Source organism: Aethalodelphis obliquidens, unplaced genomic scaffold (genome assembly GCF_003676395.1).
Source record: "Aethalodelphis obliquidens isolate GAN/ISIS:26980383/991018 unplaced genomic scaffold, ASM367639v1 scaffold2, whole genome shotgun sequence".
Taxonomy (NCBI): Eukaryota; Metazoa; Chordata; class Mammalia; order Artiodactyla; family Delphinidae; genus Aethalodelphis; species Aethalodelphis obliquidens.
This window is the reverse complement of record NW_020837946.1, coordinates 26,401,476-26,419,038: the sequence shown is the minus strand read 5'-3', so window position 1 is coordinate 26,419,038 and position 17,563 is coordinate 26,401,476. Positions and strand designations below refer to the sequence as shown.

Below are 17,563 nucleotides of genomic sequence, written 5' to 3'. Positions count from 1 at the left end.
TTTGTTTTTTATTTCCATTACTCTAGGAGGTGGATCAAAAAAGATCTTGCTGTGATTTATGTCAAAGAGTGTTCTTCCTATGTTTTCCTCTAAGAGTTTTATAGTGCCCAGTCTTACATTCAGGTCTCTAATCCATTTTGAGTTTATTTTTGTGTGTGGTGTTCTAATTTCACTCTTTTACATGTAACTTCCCAGTTTTCCCAACACCACTTATTGAAGAGACTGTCTTTTCTCCATTTCATATCCTTGCCTCCTTTGTCATAGATAGTTGACCACAGGTGCGGGGGTTTATCTCTGGGCTTTCTATCTTGTTCCATTGATCTGTGTTTCTGTTTTTGTGCCACTACCATATTGTCTTGATTACTGTAGCTTTGTAGTATAGTCTGAAGTCAGGGAGTCTGATTCCTCCAGCTCCGTTTTGTTCCCTAAAGACCGCTTTGGCTATTCGGGGTCTTTTGTGTCTCCATACAAATTTTAAGATATTTTGTTCTAGTTCTGTAAAAAATGCCATTGGTAATTTGATAGGGATTGCATTGAATCTGTAGATTGCTTTGGGTAGTATAGTCATTTTTACAATATTGATTCTTCCAATCTACGAACATGGTATATCTCTCCATTGGTTGGTGTCATCTTTAATTTCTTTCATCAGTGTTTTATAGTTTTCTGCATACAGGTCTTTTGTCTGCCTAGTTAGGTTTATTCCTAGGTATTTTATTCTTCTTGTTGCAAAGGTATATGGGAGTGTTTCCTTAATTTCTCTTTCAGATGTTTCATCATTAGTGTATAGGAATGCAAGAGATTTCTGTGCATTAATTTTGTATCCTGCTACTTTACCAAATTCAGTGATTAGCTCTAGTAGTTTTCTGGCGGCCTCTTTTGGATTCTCCATGAATAGAATCATGACATCTGCAAACAGTGACAGTTTTACTTCTTCTTTTCCAATTTGGATTCTTTTAATTTCTTTTTCTTCTCTGATTGCCATGGCTAGGACTTCCAAAACTATGTTGAATAATAGTGGCGAGAGTGGACATCCTTGTCTTGTTCCTGATCTTAGAGCAAATGCCTTCAGTTTTTCACCATTGAGAATGATGTTTGCTGTGGGTTTGTCCTATATGGCCTTTATTATGTCGAGGTAGGTTCCCTCTATGCCCACTTTCTGGAGAGTTTTTATCATAAATGGGTGTTGAACTTTGTCAAAATCTTTTTCTGCATCTATTGAGATGATCATATGGTTTTTATTCTTCAATTTGTTAATATGGTGTATCACAGGGATTGATTTGCGTATATTGAAGAATGCTTGCATCCCTGGGATAAATCCCACTTGATCATGGTGTATGATCCTTTTAATGTATTGTTGGATTCTGTTTGCTAGTATTTTGTTGAGGATTTTTGCATCTATATTCATCAGTGATATTGGTCTGTAATTTTCTTTTTTTGTAGTATCTTTGTCTGGTTTTGGTATCAGGGTGATGGTGGCCTCATAGAATGAGTTTGGGAGTTTTCCTTCCTCTACAATTTTTTGGAAGAGTTTGAGAAGGATGGGTCTTAGCTCTTCTCTAAATGTTTGATAGAATTCACCTGTGAAGCCATCTGGTCCTGGACTTTTGTTTGTTGGAAGATTTTTAATCACAGTTTCAATTTCATTACTTGTGATTGGTCTGTTCATATTTTCTATTTCTTCCTGGTTCAGTCTTGGAAGGTTATACCTTTCTAAGAATTTTCCATGTCTTCCAGGTTGTCGATTTTATTGGCACAGAGTTGCCAAAGCATCTCTTAGGATGCTTTGTATTTCTGTGGTGTCTGTTGTAACTTCTCCTTTTTCATTTCTAATTTTATTGATTTGAGTCCTCTCCCTCTTTTTCTTGATGAGTCTGGCTAATGGTTTATCAATTTTGTTTATCTTCTCAAAGAACCAGCTTTTAGTTTTATTGATCTTTGCTATTGTTTTCTTTGTTTCTATTTCATTTATTTCTGCTCTGATCTTTATGATTTCTTTCCTTCTGCTAACTTTGGGTTTTGTTTGTTCTTCTTTCTCTAGTTCCTTTAGCTGTAAGGTTAGATAGTTTATTTGAGATATTTCTTGTTTCTTGAGGTAGGCTTGTATAGCTACAAGCTTTCCTCTTAGAACTGCTTTTGCTGCATCCCATAGGTTTTGGATCGTCATGTTTTCATTGTCATTTGTCTCCAGGTATTTTTTGATTTCCTATTTGATTTCTTCAGTGATCTCCTGGTTATTTAGTAATATATTGTTTAGCCTCCATGTGTTTGTGTTTTTTAAGTTTTTTTCCCTGTAATTGATTTCTAATTTCATAGCATTTTGGCCAAAAAAGATGCTTGATATGATTTCAATTTTCTTAAATTTACTGAGGCTTGATTTGTGACCCACTATGTGATCTATCCTGGAGAATGTTCCATGCGCACTTGAGAAGAAAGTGTAATCCTGCTGTTTTTGGATGGAATATCCTATAAATATCAATTAAATCTATCTGGTCTATTGTGTCATTTACAGCTTGTGTTTCCTTATTAATTTTCTGTTTGGATGATCTGTTCATTGGTGTAAGTGAGGTGTTAAAGTCCCCCACTATTATTGTGTTACTATCGATTTCCTCTTTTAGAGCTCTTAGCAGTTGCCTTATGTATTGAGGTGCTCCTATGTTGGGTGCATAAATATTTACAACTGTTATATCTTCTTCTTGGATTGATCCCTTGATCATTATGTAGTGTCCTTCTTTGTCCCTTGTAATAGCCTTTATTTTAAAGTCTATTTTATCTGATATGAGTATAGCTACTCCAGCTTTCTTTTGATTTCCATTGGCATGGAATATCTTTTTCCATCCCCTCACTTTTAGTCTGTATGTGTCCCTAGGTCTGAAGTGGGTCTTGTTTTTGTATCCATTCAGTAAGCCTGTGTCTTTTGGTTGGAGCATTTAACCCATTCACATTTAAGGTAATTATCAATATGTATGTTCCTATTACCATTTTCTTAATTGTTTGGGGTTTGTTTTTGTAGGTCCTTTTCCTCTCTTGTGTTTCCCACTCAGAGAAGTTCTTTTAGCATTTGTTGTAGAGCTGGTTTGGTGGTGCTGAATTCTTTTAGCTTTTGCTGGTCTGTAAAGCTTTTGATTTCTCCATCGAATCTGAATGAGATTACTCCTTGGGTAGAGTAATCTTGGTTGTAGCTTCTTCCCTTTCATCACTTTAAGTACATCATGCCACTCCCTTCTGGCTTGTTAACAGCTGAGAAATCAGCTGTTAACCTTATGGGAGTTCCCTTGTATGTTATTTGTCATTTTTCGTTTGCTGCTTTCAATAATTTTTCTTTGTCTTTAATTTTTGCCAATTTGATTACTATGTGTCTCGGCATGTTTCTCCTTGGGTTTATCCTGTGTGGGACTCTCTGCGCTTCCTAGACTTGGGTGGCTATTTCTTTTCCCATGTTAGGGAAGTTTTCAACTACAATCTCTTGAAATATTTTCTCGGGTCCTTTCTCTCTCTCTTGTCCTTCTGGGACCCCTATAAAGCGAATGTTGTTGCATTTAATGTTGTCCCAGAGGTCTCTTAAGCTCTCTTCATTTCTTTTCATTCTTTTTTCTTTATTCTGTTCCACAGCAGTGAATTCCACTATTTTTTCTTCCAGGTCACTTTTCCATTATTCTGCCTCAGTTATTCTGCTATTGATTCCTTCTAGTGTATTTTTCATTTCAGTTATTGTATTGTTCATCTCTGTTTGTTTGTTCTTTAATTCTTCTAGGTGTTTGTTAAACATTTCTTGCATCTCCTCGATCTTTGCCTCCATTGGTTTTCCAAGGTCCTGGGTCATCTTCACTATCATTATTCTGAATTCTTTTTCTGGAAGGTTGCCTATCTCCACTTCATTTAGTTGTTTTTCTGGGGTTTTATCTTGTTCCTTCATCTGGTACATAGCCCTCTGCCTTTTTATCTTGTCTATCTTTCTGTGAATGTGGTTTTTGATTCACAGGCTGCAGGATTGTAGTTCTTCTTGCTTCTGCTGTCTGCCCTCTGGTGGATGAGGCTATCTGGTGCAAATGATTTTCAACCCTTGATTTGGATGTTTTGAGTATGTCGGCTATCTCCCAGGTGGTATAACATTGATTGTTCTCAACTAATGTCTCAATTTGATCACTATCAACTTCAACTGGTGTATCCAACCGGGGAGCATCGTCCAGCGAGAAATCTCCAGTACAAAACTTTGCAAACCACTTTTGACACATTCAATCAGTCACAACACCTTCTCCATACACTGCACAAATCTTTTTTTGTGTGCTTCAGTTGCATTTCTACCTTTCATAAAATAATAAAGCATAATATGCCAAAAATGTTGCTTCTTTTCTTCCACCTTCAATATTAAAATGGCTACACAAAAATTCACCAATTTTAATGTCTTTTTTTTTTTTTTTTTTTTTTTTGCGGTACGTGGGCCTCTCACTGTTGTGGCCTCTCCCGTTGCGGAGCATAGGCTCCGGACGCGCAGGCTCAGCGGCCATGGCTCATGGGCCCAGCCGCTCCACAGCATGTGGGATCTTCCCGGACCGGGGCACGAACCCGTGTCCCCTGCATCGGCAGGAGGACTCTCAACCACAGCGCCACCAGGGAAGCCCTAATGTCTTTTTTTAAATGCACGTTAATATGACAGCTGTCACAATATAATCTAACAAAATTGTTTTGAATGAAGTTGAAGACAACTAAGTGCTACTAGCGCCATCTTATGGAAAAAAACCAAACAAACTTTTTGGCCAACCCAATATTTAAGAGCAGAAATACTTTCACTTTTTATGTATCCATGCTTTTAATCTCCAAGGCATTTATTGTTCCAATATATAACATCACCAAGAGTATATGAATGCGTCACTTTCACTGCCACCTTGTCAGCACTGGTTATTATGATTTTTCATTTTCACTAACTTTTGTACTCAAAATGATACCTCCAGATTAATTTAATTTGCATCTGATTGGTAGTAAGGATAAACTTTTTTCATCTAAAAAACCTATTTTCATTTCTTTTTTGATGAATTGCTGGTTCAAATCTTTTGCCCATTTATCAACTGAAATCTTCATTTGTTCTCATGTATGAAACAGACACATGGGTCAATTAGAAATGAAGCACCTATTTTAACAACTTAAAAGAGGATTTTCAATCTTATAAGAAGATTAGAAAACAGTTTAAAATCATCACTCAGAAAAGTGAACTGACGAAACAAGACTCAACTTCAAATGCTTCCATACTTACTGCTCCTCCCAAACAACAGCTGACGAGTACAAGTCCCCCCCAATGCCACCATGACGCTCTGCAATATTGACACCAAGCAGTCCTTGTTTTCCAGCTTTTTCCCAAAGCTCCCTACTCACTTCTCCAGCTTTCTCCCATCTGCAAGTAACAAACATTTTAAAATCAGAAAAATGTTTTTCATATTATTTAAATGGCCACATTTTGAATTTATGAATGATTTTGTTCAGGAATGGTCCCTTAATTTAAGGTAATTAAAAAGGGGGTGCTCTCACACCCTGTGACAATAGCAGGGCCCAACAAGTAAAAGAAAGATTCCTCTTTCCCAGGAAAGACTCAGTCATTGAAAAGCCCTGGACTCTTTGTTTACTCTAGCCCTCCCAACTTCCTTTTCCTCTCTATGAAAGTGCTCTCCTTCCCTTGCTGAGCAGCGACTTGAACATAGATCACCATGGTTGTGGACCATAAACCCATTTTTTGCAGGAGAAAAAACTGGCAGTCGATTAGGTCAACATATTTTTTAATTGTATATTTTAAAACTCATTTAAGAAGCTTTGAACTAGTTTAAGAATCCTGTAATCTTACAGTATTATACTGAAGAGTGGTAAAAATGTTAATAAAGCCCTGAACACAGTACTTTTTCTAGACAACAACGAAGAGCATTCTAGGAAATGGTCCTTCTTGGACTTCTAACGTGCATTACTTTCAAAGAAAATGTGCGACTTACTCTGCGTGATGAGGAATCACTTCTTCTTGAAAAAATTTCCTTACACTTTCCCGGAAAATGTCATGTTCTGAAGAGAAGATTCTTCTAATTCCTATATCTGTTAATTTTTTAGCAGAAGGAGTTTCTAGACGTTCCTCCCCTCCAGAATGAGAACATCTTAAAAATATACATACATTAAGAAAATTAAGTGAATTGTTACTCTTCGCATCCAAATTAAAAGTCACTGAACAACATGAAGGAAAGAGTCTGCAATTTGACAAACTGGTTCAAATTTGAGCAGCAGCACTTTAGGATCTCTCTCGATTGGATGAGACTAAGAAGCAGTTTACCCTTATTCAACTCAGTCTTTACTTCCAAATCCCTAAAGAGGATGTCATGCCTAGAACTAATCACATGTTTGAGCTGAAGTAGAATATAGCATAGTACTGTATGGTGATGCCGATTAAATAATGTAAAATTCAAATAGTACAATAGAATAATACTGATAAGTTTTCATGTAATGTACAATTTTTAAAATAATGTAACCCCCCCATTAATAGTTTATCCAGAATCATACAATTTCAAATGGCAGGTGTATAGGATGCAAACTCTGTTGACTTTTATTGCCACATTACAATCTGGGTGTAAAGCAAAATCAAAGTACCCACCAGTCTCTGTAGGGATTAGTCCAGAATTATTCAAAATCTTTGGAAACTGACCTTCCCTCTCCCCGCACCCCCCCCACCCCCCATATTAAGCTTAAAAAGAGACTGCTCTGTAGTTCCTTTTGTTCAATGGTCTTCAGATCGCTCCCTGCCCCGGCCGGGGGTACGCCTGAAAAGATTTTGAAACTCTGTGTACCACTTTGTACATTTTTAAGCTCACATATAAAGAAACTTTTTATCATATATATAAATATCGCCAAAAGATGTTTTTCTGTTTTGCATCATATTGTTTTGGGTTTCTCTCTTCCTTAGTTGGACCCTGACCTGATCTGATCCTATCCTGTCCTTTCCTTCCCTTTTCTTTCTCTTCCTCTTCTTCTTCTTAGTCCAGAAAAGACCCAGTCTTGTTTATTGGCAATTAGGCTATTTCAATCTTTTTTCCCCTGAAATGTACTATTTTTTTCCAGTTTATATATCTTTCCTTAATGCAATGGACTGAATTGTGCCTGCCTCCTCCTCCAACCCAATTCATGTTGAAGCTCAAACTCCCAATGTAATGGTATTTGGAGATATGGCTTTGAGGAGGTAATTACAGTTAAATGAGGTCATAAGTGTGGAGTCCTAAACCAAGAGGCTTGGCTTACATTATAAGAAGGGGAAGAGAGAGATATAGCTCTGTGTGCACACAACAAGGAAAGGCCTAGTGAGGACATAGGGAGAAGGGGGCCATCTATAAGCCAGGAAGAGAGCTCTCACCAGCAAATGAAGTGGCCAGCACCTTGATCTTGGACTATCCAGCCGCTAGAATTATGAGGAATAGATTTCTGTTGTTAAACCATCCAGTCTATAGTATTTGGGTATGGAAGCCTGAGCTGATTAATACACTTAATATGTATTTTGTGTCATTTTGCTTTAGACTTATCTTTTAGATACAACTTTTAGTTGAGTTTTATTTGTTAATACAATCTGAAATGTCTTTTAAGTGGTAACCTTTAGCTGAGAACTTTCAATATTACATTTTTTATACCTGGTCTGCCTTTTATCTTCACGTTTTTCTGGTTTGCTACTCTGTCAGCCAAATCATCATTTAATAGCTTATTTATTCATTTAGCCAACAAATACTTTCTGAGTGCCTAATATGTACTAGGAACCATTCGGGTAACTTGGGATACAACAGTGAGCAAGGGCCTTGCTCACCACTGTAATGTTACAGTAAAAGAGACTAAAATCTACTTCATCCTATATTGAAATGACTCGTTCCAATTTCTTTATAATGCACACATTGGTCCATACTTGGGATTTTTCCTCAAGGAAAAAAATGTGCTGAGACTAGGGAACTGGAGCTCTAAGACACTGAATCATTTGTCAACATAATTAGTAAATAATAGAGTGGAACTTATATCCAAGTCTGCCTGGATCTTAAAATTTTATATCCCATGTAACATTAAAGAAATCTTTGGAACATTTCTAAGTAAAACACACCAAGAGAAAGGAAAGTGAAAGAAGTGCCAGAAAGAACAGAGATTTTCAGATCAGTCAAAAGTGTTCAAGAGAGAACATGTAGAGAGAAGAAAATCAAAACACTTGGCAGTAAGTTTGTTGGAATATCCATTTTTTGCCAAGACTAAGGAACCCATACAAAATAAATCAGCCCTTTTTCTCCCCATAAAAACCAGGAAATCTGTACTGAATAAATTGTCCATTGTTTTCCGAAAGCATTAAACTGCTACTCATCTAACAGGCTAGGCTCTAATTATTATTATTATCATTATTTTTAAAACCTCATTTACATTATAAAAGGGAGACAGTCTCTGCCAGCACCTTCAGGTAGGGAGCTGGTCATAAAGAAACAATTTTGGGCCTCATCCCAGGCCAAATAAATCAGTCTGTACATTTGACACTTGAAACACACAGCGGTTAGGGACGCCCAACCTCCATGCAGTTGAAAATCCATGTATACCCCGCCGTCAGCCCTCCACATTTGTGCTTCCTCCAAAGCACGGTTCTGCATCCTCAGATTCAACCAACCATGGATTGTGTAGTACTGGAGTATTTACGATGGAAAAAAATTCCCATGTAAGTGGACCCTCGCGATTCAAATACATGCTGTTCAAGGGTCGACTGTACTTTAATAACATTCCTAAGTGATTCATATGCACATTAAAGTTTAAGAAGTCTGTTATAATAAAACTAGAGTCTCTGACCTATTCAGAGGGTCCCTCAGGTCCTCCTTTTTCCAATATTCTTCCTATACTTCAACGAAAAAAGCATCACAATTGACAATGCAGAAGCAGGTATGAAAATCAGACTGTCTAATATTAAGCCAGACATTAAGGGATCTACAAAAATGTAAAACAATGTCACTCATCTCACTTTTTTTTTGGAAAAGTTATTTTTCTTAAAGATGTTATTTATGTTAACATGTAATGAGTTACTTTTATGTAAACTAAATATTTGTAAAATTTCCCAGTTTTGTAGATATCTATTGACATCAATGTCCATAAATAAAACTCACATAAACAAAAGATCTTGGAGGTCCTCTAATTTTAACAGCACAAAGGAGTCCTGATACCAAAAAATTTGAGCATCACTGTCTTATGAAGTTCGGGGAAGAGCTTAGAAAAGTATGTGTATCCGAATGTAAAGTCACTCCTCGGTGAAGCCTTCGCAGCCCTCCTCACGAGCAGCAGTTTTGTTTCCTGCTCCCATAGCATCTTAGAGTTACCATAAGGCCGCCATGAGCTAATTTATCCATCCTGTCACTCTCATTAAATAGGGAATTCTCGGTGCTTCCAGCTTGTTTATCCAATGACTGTATTTGAGGTGTCAGACGGTACAGGAAGCTTTTGATCTTATAAACACTACCTTAATAGTCACTGAGCCACTTAGAAACTCTCTCCATTAATTCCTCTGCATTTACTTAATTAAAGGATTTGTTAAATCTCAAGTTAATTTCATCGTCTAACGGGCCGTCGCCAGGTCTTTCCTGTTCCAGGATGTCTTCTCCATGGCACTTCTCTAGGTCAGCGTCGCTGCAAGTGCTTTTCTCAAGATCTGGGAGGCGGTGGAATACCAGCTCCCAAGTTCACTATAGGGCGGTGCCTTTTTGCCACAGATCTAACTGGGCCAAAGGTCGTAGCTCCAACTCGTGCAACTGTGGCCAAGGGGTGACTCCCCGCCCTCGCCTCGCAGGAACTCTTCGAAATGCAGACTCACGGTGCCGACCACAGGCCTCAGAACCAGACGGGTTGGATTGGGGCCAGAGAGGGAGAATTTAGGGACGCCCGCCCCCCCCCCCCCCCCCGACTTCGGCTGTCACCAAGTTGAAGCTGCTAGGCCGGCGACCACGCGCTCGCGCCAGTGGGTCCGACCCAGGTTCTGGGAGCCAAGGGGCGAGGCCCAGCGCCTTCTCCCACCCTCTCTCGCCCCAACAGCTCAGCCCAAGTCCCGGGGGCCGATGCAGCCGGCCGCTTGAGCGCGCGCCGTCTGGTTCCCAGCCCCCAAGAGCGGTGTGCGTGTCGCAGCCCTGCCCTGCAGCCTCCCGGCCTGCGCAGCTGAAGCGGGGCGGGCACTCACCTCGATGCCGGCGGCACGCTCGGCGCACAGCGGCCGCCCCACAAGCGTAGGGCCCTGCAGAGGAGGCGTGTGGCCATGGCTGGGACAGCGAGGGGCGGCAGGGGCGACGGACTCGTCTTCTCGGTGACTCCGAGCGCGCAAGGCCAGGCGCCGGGCCAGCGGACTGTCCCCTGAACCTTCCTCCGTGCAGTCCCGCCGGAAAAACGTCGCGCAGCCGCTCTAGTAAATGCACCCTGGGCGCCCTTCCGGAGCCCGGAGCCGCGATCCCCTGTGGTCCGGCGGGTGGCGTGTCGCCGAGCGTTGGGACACGCCCCTCTCTAGAATCTTACCAATGGAAAGATTCTGAACGCAAAACGATTCAACTTTTCCCTGCGGCGTTTTTGTATATATAAGCTGTTCTTTTTTTTTTTTTTTTTCTGTTTTTCTTTTTTTTTTGTGAGGAAGATAGAGTTTATTAAAGAGAAGGGTCGCTGCAAGAACAGCTGGCCGACTTCCTGGTTAGCCAGGGAAAGCTGACCCTGAGCGTGGGTTGCTTGTCTGGTTTGTTTTAACATCTTTATTGGAGTATAACTACTTTACAGTGGTGTGTTAGTTTCTGCTTTATAACAAAGTGAATCAGCCATACATATACATATATCCCCATATCCCCTCCCTCTTGCGTCTCCGTCCCTCCCACCCTCCCTATCCCACCCCTCTAGGTGGTCACAAAGCAGCGAGCTGATCCGAGCCAGCAACCCCACTACTGGGCATATACCCTGCTTGTCTGTTTTTATAGCCAGAGAGCAAACGGACTTCTGTCACCCGCTGATTGGGTAGGATCTGCATGTTTCCAGTGGGATGAATACCTTTCTGTATATGGTATGGAAAAGGAGCAAGGCATGCTGCTTGGGAACGCTCAGAGATGTTGCAATGGTTGTTGCATGACAGAGTGATAAGGGTCTGGTAACTCTGCTCTTTTCAGAATTCTGAACCGCTTTGAGGAACGAGTTTAAGCTATGGAGCCTCAAAAATGGACCCAAACACAAACGCACAAACTTACATGAAGTTTCTTTTCTTTTCCTTTTTTTGTGGGGGGAGTTCTTTATTTTTTTAAATTGAAGTATAGTTGGTTTACAATATTAGTTTCAGGTGAAAAACATACCAATTCAAAAGTTGTATAGATTGTACTCCATTTAAAAAAAATTGTATTGGAGTATAGTTGACTTACAATGTTGTGTTAGTTTCTGCTGTATAGCAAAGTGAATCAGTTATATATGTCCATTCTTTTTTTAGATTCATTTCCCGTATAGGTAATTACAGAGTATTGAGTAGAGTTCCCTGTGCTATACAGCAGGTTCTCTTTAGTTATCTATTTTATATATAGTAGTGTGTATATATCAATCCCAATCTCCCAATTTATCCTTCCTCTCCCCTTTCCCCCCAGTAAGTTTGTTTTCTACATCTGTGACTCTATTTTTCTTTCGTAAATAAGTTCATTTGTACCGTTTTTTTAGATTCCACATATATGTGATATCATATGATGTTTGTCTTTGACTTCACTTAGTATGATAATCTCTAGGTCCATCCATATTGCTGCAAATGGCATTATTTCATTCTTTTTTATGGCTGAGTAATATTCTATTGTATATATGTACTGTATCATCTTTATCCATTCTTCTGTCGATGGACATTTAGGTTGCTTCCATGTCTTGGCTATTGTAAACAGTGCTGCAATGAATGTTGGGGTGCACGAATCTCTTCTGATTATGATTTTCTCTGGGTATGTGCCTAGGAGTGGGATTGCTGGATCATATGGCAGTTCTGCTTTTAGTTTTTAAAGGAACCTCCATACTGTTCCATGAAGTTTATTTTCTAACACTGGAGATTGATTTACTTCATATATATGACTATGCAAATACTACTTTTAAAGAAGTGTGGCGTTATCATTTTTTTCTTGCAAAAATTAGTAGCCACTTCCTGGAAAAAATTAAAATATATTCAGTATGCAAATAAAAACCTTTAGTTCAGTTCTCCAATAGTATTTTATCTGAATTCATGTCTTGCCATTTCCTTTTACCTCAAGTCATCAAATACTGTTTAATAATCTACATTTCAATTTAATGAAGTCTGAGCTTTTGAAATTTATGGATTTGGTTTTTTGGTAATAGGAAATCTGTGAAAGTTTTTGAACTCTAAAGAGTTTGCTGAGTGGATTTCTAAGGAGGTAAAGCAAAACATTAAGGCCATTGTAAGAGTCGAGGCCAGTTATCAAGGGACTGAAATGGTACAAGTGAAAGAGACACTTGTGTTAGAAATCAAGAACTAACTGAACGCAGCATAAAGAAGTTTAAAAAAAAGAAAGTTTTATTTCCATACAGAAGCATGTGAATATTATTAGTTGGCCGGGGAAGCACAGGACTCCATGTAGACTTGCTAGAATTCTGGACTTGCCAGCCTTCTTAAGCCACCTCAACCATTAGTAGTCTGTGCCAGGGTATTTACTTGCTTCATGGGACCAAACTTGTTTTTCAAAATGATAATTAGCTGATCAAGTAACCTGCTAGTATGGAGCCATGAGACCCTTTCCTGCATGGTCTTGCTGAGCCTCTGAAAAGTGAGGATAATAATACAACACTGCTTCAGTCTGCCTCAGTGTGGTCTGAGTATCACTACAGCAGCACCACTTGTTGCATCAGAATATCTGATGATGAGGTCCAGGGTTCTGTATTCTTAACATGTCTCACCAGTGATTTTTTTTTTAAATTAGGCTTAATTCACTTTACTTTTCTCATATAAAAATACTCTGTGGTGGCCACAGCTGGAGCCTGGGTCCTCTGGGTCCTCTGCACTTTGCTAGAACATCAGTGAATTCCTGATAGGGAGACTTGGAGAACAGGATCTCTTTCTAGAGGTGGTGAGGTGAGATAACTGTAGATCTTGGAGATGACATCAAAGCTGGCCTTGGTGAAGTTGCCTAGGATTTCAGTGCAGCCTCTGACCTATGTGGCAGTAGTATAGCAGTCATCCTCAGCAGCTTCTGGGGCCCAGGGGTCGAGGTGATGGCAGTGCCTCTGCGGGCAGGAATGGTGAAACCGAGCAGGACAATAAACCTTTCTCTGCACACAAACTTACATTCCGTAACAACCATATGAGATGCCTTATAACAACACACCCCATTTTGGTTGGAATGCTCCTGGTTCGAGAACTGTCTTTTTGGTATGTGCACAATAAACTTTTACTAACTACTGCTTTGGTGATTAACTGGTTTTACTTTGGCTGTTTCTGAACTTTTGACAAATCCAGTCTAGGATTTTTGTTCCCATGTCTCTCTAGTATACTTTAACCTGGCACAGTTCCTTCTGACTTTATCATTCGTAGCATTGACATTGTTTGGAGTAAAAGCCAGGTATTTTGTAGGAATAACTTAGTTTGGGTTTTTTGAGGTTTGCTCACAAGAGAATTGGTACTTCAGTAACATGATGTCCCTCTCAGTACATCGCATCAGACTGCCCTTCATGCTAGATTCTCCCGTTCTTGGTGAGGTAAATTTGAACCACCTTAGTTTTAATTTCTTAATTTCATTAAGATGGTGTCCACCAGATTTGTCTGTTGTAAAGTTACTATGTTTCCTTTTGTGAAATAAGAACAATATGCTTCTGAATGTAGAATGATCTGGGCTAAAATGAAATGAAAGGTTAAACAAACTACTGAGATAATTCAGGCAAATTACCCAGAATTTCACAAATTCTTTGAGCCATTTATATCTCCCTGGCAGGAATAAGTCACATCTTTTACCTGAGAGTTCTACAAGGCATGCTATTATTAACTGAAAGGTCAATTAGGGCCAGAATAGTCAGGGCCCTATCTAGTTGATGCATATGTATCTTGAACTTGGATCTAGAAGAACGTAAAACAAAATTAGGAACTATCCAGTTATTATTGGCCAATATTTTTATTATTATTAAATATCACACCAGGGAGGGAATTCTGTGGCGGTCCAGTGGTTAGGACTCCATGCTTTCACTGCCAAGGCCCAGGGTTCAGTCCCTGGTCAGGGAACTAAGATCCCACAAGTCACACAGAGTGGCAAAAAAAAATTACACCAGGGAATTTAGATTTGATATGGTAAGAGATAAAAGTACTCTTTTGTTCTTAAAGCCTAGGAGAGTGAAATTCATTCATTCATTCATTCATTCATTCTCTTATCTCTTAAATACCTATTGAGTTCCTCCTAAAATTGAGGATACAATGTCATACAAGATAAAATCCCTACCTTCAAAGGGATTGAAATATAGTTATGAAAATGAGACTTGTATGAGTTGATTTAAAATACAAGACAGAGTATGATAAACGTAGGAGCAGCTCCAGGGAGGGAAGTGACACTTCGGGTGACCAACTTGATTTACTTCTTTTTCCCACTTTATTTTTAGGGAATAGTGGGAAAAACATGGGCTATAGAATTCCACAGACCAAGACCAAGGTTGGAAACCTCTCTCTGAGTTACTAAATCTCTCCATGTCTCTGTTCCCTTATTTGTAAAATGGAGATATTAACAGGATCTACCTCACAGTGTTATTGTGGGGCTAAAACAAGGCAAAATATGTAAAGCATCCAGTCTGGCAGCAGCAGGAGCCCAGTATATAGAAACATCATTACTACTATTCAATATTTTTCCTTACCTTAATTCTTAGGAGAGGCCATATGCTTCCCGAATTGCCAGGGAAACAAATAAAACCGATAGAACCTGACCCATCCTACAGATTTAGTTAGCTGTCATTTATTCAAAAACGGATTTGCAGCAGTTGCTCATTCTAGGTCCCAATATTTATGCCAATATCTTTACTGGACACGTCAGATCATCCTTGTGTTGTGGTTTTCCCCCAGGGTTAGGAAGGGTTACCAGTGTTAGGTTTTTTTTTTTTTTTTTTTGCTGTACGCGGGCCTCTCACAGTTGTGGCCTCCCCCGTTGCGGAGCACAGGCTCCGGACGCGCAGGCTCAGCGGCCGTGGCTCACGGGCCCAGCCGCGCCATGGCATGTGGGATCCTCCCGGATCAGGGCACGAACCCGTGTCCGCTGCATCGGCAGGCGGACTCTCAACCACTGCGCCACCAGGGAAGCCCCAGTGTTAGCTTTAACTCTTCTCTGTTCATTTCTTTCAGTAGTGTGTTCTTCCCATTTTAGAGAAAGCAAAGACACTTGATTAATATCTTTTAAGAAAATGTTGCCCTTGCTTGTCCTTCATTCCAAGGAGTTTGTAATCAACACTAGGGATTTTTTAAACTAATACCAATATAAGCTAAGGTGCAAAAGAGTTTATTTGTCCAGATTCTAAAATTAAGTATTAATTCTGGCTAAATGTTCTGGTCTAGTATAAGCAATCTCTGTGAATGTTTGACTTTAAGCTTTCTTTACCTTTGTGAGGGCAGAGCACTCATTCTTCAAAGGAGAACACATGATTCCAGACCGTGAAGGGACAGAGTTGTCCAACTCTGGAAGCTTTAACATTCATCTAGCTATGATGATGAATAGGGCAGTGTCACAGGGTCATATGTCAGACAGCAGGAAAGTTAAGGAAAATAGAGCCAAGAAGCGAGCTAAAGTTAAGAGCTTATCTCATAATTAAAAGACAAAGGAAAGGGAAGGTGAGGCAAGGGCGGGGCTCAGCTGGAATCTGCCAAATGTTGGGAAACTACTCTGGCTCGTCTGAATATTCTGAAGGTCCCTTTGTACACAACAGACTGATTGGAACAGGCCAGCTACTAGGAGGTACAGACTTCATAGCTACAACATAAGCTCTCTGAACCTCCATTTATTCACCTGTAAATGAAGAAGTTTCATATCATGGCGTTGTTGTGAGCATTTTTTCAGATAATGGGGGTCAAATGGTTAGAGCAATGACAAGATTATAATAAGCACTCAATAAATAGTAATTATTATTGCTATCATTGAGAAATATCCCCCCCACACACACCATTTTTTTTTTTTTGGCCACGCCGTGGCCAAAAGATCCTGCTTGTAGGATCTTAGTTCCCCGACCATCGATTGAACCTGCGCCCTTGGCAGTGAAAGTACAGAGTCCTAACCACTGGACCACCAGGGAATTCCCAGAAATATCCCTATAATACAAAAAAAGAAGAGCAACTTTTAAAAAACACATTTTAAAAAAACCTTCAAGTTCAAAGAAGAAAATAAATTACTCCTAGTTCCCCAACTGAAATATAAATATCCTTGGAGTAACACATTGGAGTATGTGAAGGAATAAACAGCTTCTAACCATATTTCGCACTCCCTCTCTGACTCTTATAGTACTTATTTTATATTATACAAAGATATACTACCTTGTGTGTTTAACAACTGTTGTCTGTGTATGCCATGCCTCTTAATTAGAGGGTAAATGTTTGAAGATAGGGACTGCTATGCTTCTCCTCTGATACATATTAATAAATGTTATTTACTGATGAAAATGCCAGCTTCTCTAACTGTAGTCACTAGGTATTTGTTTATAAATGTGCAAAAACTGAGTGATTGGGAACTATTATTTTATTATTTGCTATTTGATTTGAAGAATATCTTGACACATTAAGAAAACTTAATCTGGAATTTGTTTTTCTAAATTTGTCTGATTTTTTTTTCCTTACAGAGGACAATAGTTTCAAAACTAGTTGATGTTTTATGTTTCATAACATTTTTCTTAAAAAAAAAAGCAATTTAAGTATTTTAACGAACATAATTTTTATAGAAAATCTAATTGTCAGGATTAAAAATGGATTTGTTTAAACCTTGCTTTGAACCCTGACCTACTTCTACCTTGCTTTCCTCTAGGCCATACTCATAATAAAAATATTAGTTGTACACATTTTTAAAAATAAATCATCACTTAAATGTAAAGAGGATTATAAAACTTATATTCTAGGGTTGCTGTGTCTTTTATATCTATTTTGTATACAGCTCATTAGAAGTGTATGTGTCCTCTTGTAACCGAAAGTGGGGTCTAGCTGTTTACTGCTCAAAAGCCAATAGAGAGGCAAGGTCGGTGGTAAGGAAAATTTGCTTTATTTTGGATGCCGGCAACTGGCAGACACACATCAGAACTGATCTCGGAGAGACAGCCATTGAGTGGTCCTGAAGAGAGATCTTAGTTCCCTACCCAGGAATTGAACTTGGGTAGCCTGATGAAAGCCAGGAATCCTAGCCACTAGACCACCAGGGGCTAGAGGCTAGAAGCAAAGTGGCCCTGGCTCTTTCCACCATTTGAAAGCAAGAATGTTTCAAGGAGACAAACACTGTAAAAAAAAAACAGGCACAACACATGGGAGAGCACACAGAGAAACAGTTTATTTAAGACAGAAGCAAGGCAGAAATACACACCCAGAGAGAAGGGGTATGGGCAT

General features: G+C 39.3%; 1 protein-coding gene across 2 annotated transcripts in view; it reads right to left on the bottom strand.

Moving 5' to 3' along the window:
- ACADL (acyl-CoA dehydrogenase long chain) overlaps positions 1–10,439 on the bottom strand; it is a 38,976-nt gene extending 28,537 nt beyond the window's left edge. Inside the window, exons 1-3 of one of the 2 annotated variants that reach the window (XM_027122447.1) lie at positions 10,193–10,439; positions 5,973–6,128; positions 5,249–5,386 (exon numbers count right to left, since the gene is read on the bottom strand). In XM_027122447.1, the coding sequence (XP_026978248.1) occupies positions 5,249–5,386; positions 5,973–6,128; positions 10,193–10,269 (371 nt within the window). In that variant the 5' untranslated portion in view covers positions 10,270–10,439. The remainder of the gene's footprint in view (positions 1–5,248; positions 5,387–5,972; positions 6,129–10,192) is intronic. The other variant, XM_027122437.1, reaches the window with a different exon arrangement.
- Positions 10,440–17,563: the final 7,124 nt, after the last annotated feature.